Source organism: Notothenia rossii, assembly GCF_949606895.1.
Source record: "Notothenia rossii genome assembly, chromosome: 11".
Lineage (NCBI taxonomy): Eukaryota > Metazoa > Chordata > Actinopteri > Perciformes > Nototheniidae > Notothenia > Notothenia rossii.
Genome location: NC_136910.1, coordinates 5077372 through 5086137, shown reverse-complemented (window position 1 = coordinate 5086137; position 8766 = coordinate 5077372). Strand labels below are relative to the sequence as shown.

The 8766-nt window shown below is 40.1% G+C and overlaps 1 protein-coding gene across 1 annotated transcript in view; it reads left to right on the top strand.

Annotated features, from left to right (window-relative positions):
* The first annotated feature begins 187 nt into the window (after positions 1 to 187).
* kctd17 (potassium channel tetramerization domain containing 17) overlaps positions 188 to 8766 on the top strand; it is a 27478-nt gene continuing 18899 nt past the window's right edge. The window contains exon 1 of the mRNA XM_079658453.1: positions 188 to 691. Within this exon, the coding sequence (XP_079514579.1) occupies positions 290 to 691 (402 nt within the window). The 5' untranslated portion in view covers positions 188 to 289. The remainder of the gene's footprint in view (positions 692 to 8766) is intronic.

Sequence of the window (8766 nt, the reverse complement as noted above, 5' to 3'; positions counted from 1 at the left end):
TTTGCACATGTTGATGTAGAAGAGACATGAAGAAGTGGATTTTGCATAATAGGTGACCTTTAAAATGCAATATTTTTTTGTAAATATAATATCCATGTTAGGAGTTAACCGTTGAGCTTTTATTTTTGAAAGTATTATCCGGATGTGCTGTATCTCACTGCCTCTAACTTCACATTGTGGGCGGAGCTTATCCCCTCTCCTCCTAACGGACAGAAGTCTCGGAGCAGAAGCGGGCTCTCACGGTCCTCCTCTCCCCGGCTTCCTCGCTCCTTCTGCGGCTCTTTTCCTGATGGCAACGCCGGCGGACGACCCGCGGGAAACGGAGGACGTCGTCGTAGCGCTGTCGACGCACCAACACCACCACTTACAGAACAGCAACAGCAACAACAATAACAATAATAACAACAACAAAGACAGTGAAGCAGGGGACAGCACGACGACGTCCAGCACCGGGAGCACGGAGCCCAGAGGCGGGAGCACGGAGCCCGGAGGCGGGAGCACGGAGCCTGGAAGCGGGGTTCAGAGCCTCGGTAACGGGTCCGTGCTCAGCCCCAGCGGGGGAAATAACGGGAAATGGGTCCGGTTGAACGTGGGCGGTACCGTGTTCCTCACGACCAGGCAGACCCTCCTCAAGGAGCAAACATCGTTCCTGTACCGGCTGTGTCAGCAGCAGGACCTGCACTCAGACACCGTGAGTTACACATCAAATTAAACTAACCTGGAGTTTTATTTATCAACTTGTAACGATGGGCTTTTGTGCACAGAAGAAGTCTTTTTTGGTCAGACTATTAGTTATCCATCCATCCATCCATCCATCCATCTTCTCCCGCTTATCCGTGGTCGGGTCGCGGAGGTAGCAGTTCCAGCATAACTATTAGTTATGTGTTATTATAATTAGTTAGTGAAACCCATCCCTGTTAAACAATCAGACTATTATTTGTTTCATGTAACCAAGGGTGTAACTTTGGTTTGAGAAGTGGGGGGGACACAAAACAGGGTGTCCTCCGCAATGAAACATTGTTCTCGATTTAATTCAATTTCCTGCCTTTCTAAACATATAGGGACTATGGTGTTAACTAATCCAAGAAAAATGTGTAGTGTATATAATGAGTGTGCAAACTTATCTATCCATGAACCTGTTTTATTTGGGATGACCTCACATCCTATAGAGGGGTCCGGGGGCATGCACCCACGGTAAGATTTTTTTCTTTAAATTGAAGTTAAATGCATCAATCTGGTGCACAAATTAAGAGATTTATGGATACAGCTCTCAACACTCATATGAAACAGACCTGTATATATTTCAATACTCCAAAAACCATTAAAATATTCTCACAACCAATAACACATCATTGATATACTCCTCTCTCCTATCTTTATCTTACCTAGTCTGCATTCTTTCTTTTTATTTATGCATATTTTACTAATCACTCCCCTTTCAAACTGTGTTTTTAATTCTTTACTGACATTGGAATTATTTTTTTACTTATTTTGAACAACTATATTAAATAGATGGACATATTTGTTAGACCAAACCGTTTGAGACCCACTGAGATAACTTAGACTAAAGGTTACAATATAATCACTCAGCGAGTCCTTTACCTCCCTGAGCTGATGTTCCCTCAGCCTCTCAGTCCGACAGGAGAGGACTCTCCCTCTCCTTATTGTTGAAACAGCTTCTAATCTCCGTTAGCTCCGAGCGAGCACCAGATGCTAACAACAACCCCCGTAACTCTCTCTGTCTCTCTCTCTCTGTCTCTCTCTCTCACAAAAAATGCGCTCCTGCCACGCACACACAGACGCTCCTCCATGACCACTTTTAGTTGTGAAAAAAAAAAAAAACACATTTGAAAAGTGGGGGGGACACAAACAGGATTTGGAAAAGTGGAGGGGACATGTCCCCCCTGTCCCCAGTGGAAATTACGTCCATGCATGTAACAGTGTGTGGTATTAAGTGATTAGCTAGCATTGAAATGTTCTTAATTTCTTCAGAGGTGAAGGTAGTATTCAGATGCTTTACTTGAGTAAAAGTAACAATACATTATTGTCAAAATACTTAATTACAATTATAATATACAAGTAAAAGCCCTGATTCAAATCTGGTTTTGTTTAAAAGTCATCATTGTAACACCCCTCCCTGTTAACCAATTTTACAATTATTGATGTTGTATAACAGTGCGTGGCATTTAGTGGTTAGCTACAGGGTTCTTACGGTCATTGAAAACCTGGAAAAGTCATGGAAATTCAAAATGCTAATTCCAGGTCCTGGAAAAGTTATGGAAAACAATATTTTTTTGGAAAAGTCATGGAAATGTAACTAAAGTTGCATCAAATCTAATTTATATTTGATCTAATCGCCGAAATATTAATACTATAATGATAATAAATACTGTATCGTATAGTAATGAAACGTAAAATGGCATTTAACTGACGAGGTATTTTGCTGGTGAGAGATTTTAGTTGCTTTAGAGTGTAGAAGCTAGTAAGCCAACTATTTGATTTGTTTTAGATAGGAACAACATGTTTCATATGCAGACCTTGTTTTCCTGTTCCATGTTAAAATAAACCATTTTCGGTGGTACCGCTGAGAAAAAGTAATTTTTTTGGTCATTGGAAATCAGGTAAAGTTCATGGAGAAGTCATGGAAAACTAAAAGTCATTGAAAATCATTGGTGAAAAAGTGTATGAGGTGTAAAGTAACTAAGTACATCAACTCAAGTATGGACTAAGTGGTGGGAGAAGTATTCAGATGTTTTACTTTAGTAAAAGTACCAAAACATTATTAACCTCTCTAATAATTATGTATGTGTTATAACTGTGTGTGGCATTTAGTGGTTAGCTAACATCAGTGGTGTAAAGTAACTAAGTAAATATACTCAAGTACTGAAACAAGTATTTAGGTGCTTACTTGAGAAAAAGTACCAGTACATTATTGTAAACATTTTTTTAATTACAAGTTTATTTAAAGTCTTACTTAAGTAAAAGTACATAAGCAAGACGTTCTGCAACTAAAATGAAAACATACAATAGACACACTTTATACAATGGACACGTGTGCTAAGTAAGTAGTACCAATACAATATTAAGCGTAATAAATCAAAACATCTAAACGTTATACAAATAAAATATAAACCTACCAAACAGAGACTGTACAGCAGGGCTATTCAACTGGTGGCCCGCCGGCCAAATCCGGCCCCAGGGTGATATTTACTGGCCCTTTGAGTATAATGTTAAAAAGTAATGTCCTTTGTTTAAAGTTATTTTTTGGGCCAGATTGGCTTTATTCCAGAGAGGGTGTTAAATTGAGATATAGAGGGGAAGACGTTGCCTGAAAACTTTGACGGGCTCGGGTTTCGAACCCACCTACTAGCTACTGTAGAGACAACCCACCTACTAGCTACTGTAGAGACAACCCACCTACTAGCTACTGTAGTGACAACCCACCTACTAGATACTGTAGTGACAACCCACCTACTAGCTACTGTAGTGACAACCCACTTACTAGCTTCTGTAGTGACAACCCACCTACTAGCTACTGTAGTGACAACCCACCTACTAGCTACTGTAGTGACAACCCACCTACTAGCTACTGTAGTGACAACCCACCTACTAGCTACTGTAGTGACAAACTGTCATTTATTGCATCTCTGCGTGAATGATTAGATAATTTCACCTAAATTAAATTAACTGCAGTATCTGTGTTCCTTTCTCAAAACCTATTACTACAACTCTGTTATGCCCCGGAAATGCATCCCTGCAGCACTAATGACCAGCTCATATACTGTGGCCTGTATGTGCAGTATGAGCGTGTGTGTGTGTGTGTGTGTGTGTGCGCATCATTCTGTGGTGTGAATGCCTGGGTCAGATGGATGAACACGTGCCTCCTCTTCTGCAGGGAGCTTCTCAGTCAGTAGCTGTACAGCTGGCATCCTATGGAGAGACAGACAGAGAGAGAGAGAGAGAGAGAGAGAGAGAGAGAGAGAGAGAGAGAGAGAGAGAGAGAGAGAGAGAGAGAGAGAGAGAGAGAGAGAGAGAGAGAGAGATATTATGTGTTCCAGTCACATGTACGCTGAACACACTCATGAATGATGCAGATTTCTATATGCTGCAGCTGGTGACACGTGTGTGTGTGTGTGTGTGTGTGTGTGTGTGTGTGTGTGTGTGTGTGTGTGTGTGTGTGTGTGTGTGTGTGTGTGTGTGTGTGTGTGTGTGTGTGTGTGTGTGTGTGTGTGTGTGTGTGTGTGTGTGTGTGTGTGTGTGTGTGTGTGTGTGTGTGTGTGTGTGTGTGTGTGTGTGTGTGTGTGTCGGTAGAGAGAGGGTATGACTTCCCTTCAGTCTGGAGTCTCTAACTGTAGGCTGACATTTGTGTGCTCTTATCTTTCAAATGTCAAGTGTAAAAACATTGGGAATAGGCGGAGGAGGATATGGATAAAATGTCCAGTCATGGTATATGGGCACGGTACCAATACGTGGATTATTACCTTTTACTTCATTGGTCTTTAACAGAAGGATCTGACTAATTATTGTTTAATAATCTATGTTTTTTTTTTTTGGACTTAGTCTGAAAATACAGATTACAACAGCATGAATCCAACATATTTTTAGCAACAATAGAATTTGTTTTAAATGTAATAAACACTTAATTGATGGAGGCTTGTGGTGCAGTGGGTTGAGTGTTGGTGTTGGGTTGGGATCAATACCGGTGAGATTTCATGTTATCCAGTTGGATACCATGGTAAGAACAAAACAATAAACCCCATGCACATCAACATACTGATCTGTTACCTGTGGCGTAGTGCGTTGGTGTTGGGATCAGGGGGGCACAGGTTCAAACCCCACTGCAGTCAGCATGTCGTTGTGTCCCTGAGACACTTCACCCCAAATTGCTCCTGTGGGGATTGCCCACAGTATTGAGTATGTAAGTCGTTTTGAATGAAAGCGTCTAACAAGTGACATGTTACCGTTAGCTTGCAATCTGCAGATAGAGCCATAAGAAATGAATGAACTGATTATTTAATGTTTAATATTGTTTTTATAGGCAATAATTTAAGCTTTGTTAGTTCCAGGTTTAATATGTGCAATAAGTTCATTTCAATAAGTTCTGCAATAAACATTGAACCAGTCCGGCCCTCCACTAGTAACCATTTTTTTTATTTTGGCCCATTGTTTATTTGAGTTTGACCCCCCTGGCTTAGGGCCTGAAAAACAATGACATCTGGTTTAGTCTATAAACGGTAAAAAAAAAAAACAGAATGAAAAAATGTACTGAGGCTTCTTCAAGTGTCTGGTTTTGTTGTAACAAAAATCAAAATACCCAAAATTATTACTCAAAATGATTTATGTCACAGAAAAGCAGGAAATCCGATCATTAAAACAGTTAAAATCAGAAAATATTATAATTTTTTGGCTATTTCTGCGTTAAAAATAACTGTCATGGTTATAAAACAGCCAATTATAATAACATATGGCTATATTCTAATAGGTACAGCTATATTAAGATGATGTCCAGTGTCTATACTTTGTAGACCTCAGCTGAAGAGCACACATCCCTTCAGCTAAAGGGACTAAACCAAAACACACAGCCACCAAAATATTGGAGTTAGGAGGTTTTCAGCCGACAGCAGCGATGACTGCTCCCTTGCTGAAGCTCTCCAGTCTGTGGAAAGATTATTCCCGTGTGACCTTCAGAAGTTCCCTCTGCACTGCCTGAAGACACACACTCTCTCTCACACACACTCTCTCTCACACACACTGAATCTCTCCATGTTTCCTTCACTCCTGTCCTCATCCTCGCTCTCAGCAGCTGACTCATTGTGGACGCTCCTCCATATTTACCTTTTATTATCCCCATCTCTATCACACACACACTCTTGATTCTCGAGAGACACAAGAAGAAGCTTAATTTTTTATTTTATATTTTACTTGCTGTCATACTGTTGCTGAGCCGTAGCTGAGGCTCTGAATCCTCTGTGAGTTGTGACTATGGTTGTAACGATGTCAGGCGTTTTGATATCAATACCGGTGAGATTTCATGTTATCCAGTTGGATACCATGGTACTAAGAACAAAACAATAAACCCCATGCACATCAACATACTGATCTGTTACCTGTGGCGCAGTGGGTAGTGCGTTGGTGTTGGGTTCAGGGGGGCACAGGTTCAAACCCCACTGCAGTCAGCATGTCGTTGTGTCCCTGAGAACATTCACCCCAAATTGCTCCTGGGGATTGCCCACAGTATTGAGTATGGAAGTCACTTTAGATGGCGTCTAACAAGTGACATGTAATGATACCGTTAGCATTTTGTTTTTTGTCAAAACGGTGATAGATTCCTCTGTATTGCTGTAAAAACATCTCCTTCAAACACCTTTATTTATTCCAATTGCACAAGAATACATTGAACACATCATGATAACATTATAATTCCCCATGGCCCAGTATTGATACTAAATAGAGCTTGAACGCACCATAGTGCATCTCTATGGACCCTCTGTTCACCAGTTGCTAACGTTAGCTAGCATGGTACACGGACAGAATTGCTTCAATCATCTTCATACCAGAGAGAAAAACATGTTTCTGGGTTATTATAAAGGCTTTGACAATCAATCTGTTTTCTTTTTTAAGTGTGTACTAAAAACCAAACATGCTGGAGCAAAAATAGAAAACAAATAAGTTAATTTTCATGCAAAAAGCAGAACTCTGTCTTGGATTTGCATGTGCAAAATATGCTACCAAGAAACGTTAAAGGTCCCATGTCATGGCCATTTCTACTGATCATAATTCCATTGTTGAGGTCTACTAGAATAGATTTACATTGTTCAATGTTCCAAACTCACATTGGTTTCTCACACAGCATCTCTGTATAGTATGTGTGTTCACTCTCTGTCCTACACGCCTTGTCTTTGAGACTCGAGGAGCGGACAGTGTGAGCTGGCTTGCTGGTGTCGTTTCCTCGTTGCTGCGAGACACGGCGAGACTAAGCATGAACTCAGCCTGAGCACACACTCGTTCTGGGGCAGCATAGACAGGTATTTTATGTGTTAGAGTTTTACTCGCTACAGGATGTACTTTGAGGGTTTGTGACTCTGCAGACCGTTCACATGCAGAAAAAGCTCCATAACACACAAGGGGACGGGTGATAACCAGAAAAGCATGAAATTGGACCTTTTAAGCAACAAAAAAAAGAAGTGGATAAGGTTGTCGCACATATATTGACATTCAAGCCTTTAGACAAATGAAACCAATCCTTACCAGTAGAGATGTCCCGATCCGATCACGTGATCGGCGATCGGAGCCGATCACGTGATTTTCAAAAGATCGGAATCGGGAGGAAAAAAATCGGGGATCGGGATTTTTTAAAATTTTTATAAATACTTTTTTAAAATTTTGTATTCAATGTTACAAAACAAAAATGACCATGTTCAAGTCTTAAAGTCATCCTGAGGCCTTAGTTTTAGTTTCAAATTACACAACATCATGTATCATGCTTCTTTGGGGCTTGTTTTCATAGACCTGCTTATTTCTCTCAAATCTGGCAACAGAGTGGGCGCAGTGTCTAATTGTAGCAGTAAGCTAACGAGTACTGATAAGCTTTATTTTGTTTTGATCCAATGCTGCACAACTGAACTGATCCAATGCTGCTGTGAAAGAAAGAAGCTATATCCATGTAGGATAGAATATCCATTTTAAATAAAAAAATAACCTTAAGGGACAACTTGAATGCTTTTTTTCTTTTTTTTTCTCTTAATGCATTGCATAAAGATCGGATCGGGAAAAATCGGTATCGGCAAATTGTCAAAATCAAATAATCGGAATCGGATCGGGAGCAAAAAAAGTGATCGGGACATCCCTACTTCCCCCCATGCTGGTAATTATTAGAAATTAGGGCTGCTCGATTATGGCAAAAATCATAATCTCGAATATTTGGGTCAATAATTGTAATTGCGATTTTTAAATGCGATTATTCATTGACTTTGAAAACATTTATTGGAGAAAAAAAATGTGAACAGTATGTTTTTAACAGTTGATTACCCTGAACTTTAAGTATAATTCAACTGAAAAAATTATAACAAAAAAAAAAAAGTAATTACGTTGTTTTCTGCCCTACTAGAAATGGGAAGTTTTTGTAAATAGATTTTATTCAGCCGGTTTTATTCTCTGAAGTCTTAGATGAGAGTTTCTCTGAACACACACTGACCCTGACAGCTGTGGATGCACACAAGCATGAACGATACAGCAGATTGGGTGCACATGGTTAGTTAATGGACAGAAATCTGGCTTTATTAGGGATGTAGCCGGGCAACTTTATCTGTGTTCTTCGAGGAAGAATCTAGTATTTAGTTTTCTCAGTTGCCAAACTAGCAAAGTCATAAAACCATACATTTCATTTGATAGACAAGCTGATAAAAGCTACACGTTAAATCTGAGCTATATCACGATAAACACCAGATCATAATGCACATGTTCTCCATCCACCTTCACTATAATCTAGTCAAATAATACGAGTAAAACATTTGCTGTCATCTCGTCCTGAGTTTGCAATGTTCCTTCTTGTTCTACAATAAATTGAATCACTCTGCGAAAGCCTGTTTCCATAATGAGGTCTGGAAAAGTATGAAGTGCATATTGAAGTGTGTGTGAGGGAGCCGCTCAGACGCTGTGTTTCCTTGTCTTCTCTCAGGAGGGAGGCTGATTTATTTGCTCTAATCCATGGCGTTGGCGTGTTTCTGGATGTTTTTAAACACACACACACACACACACACACACACA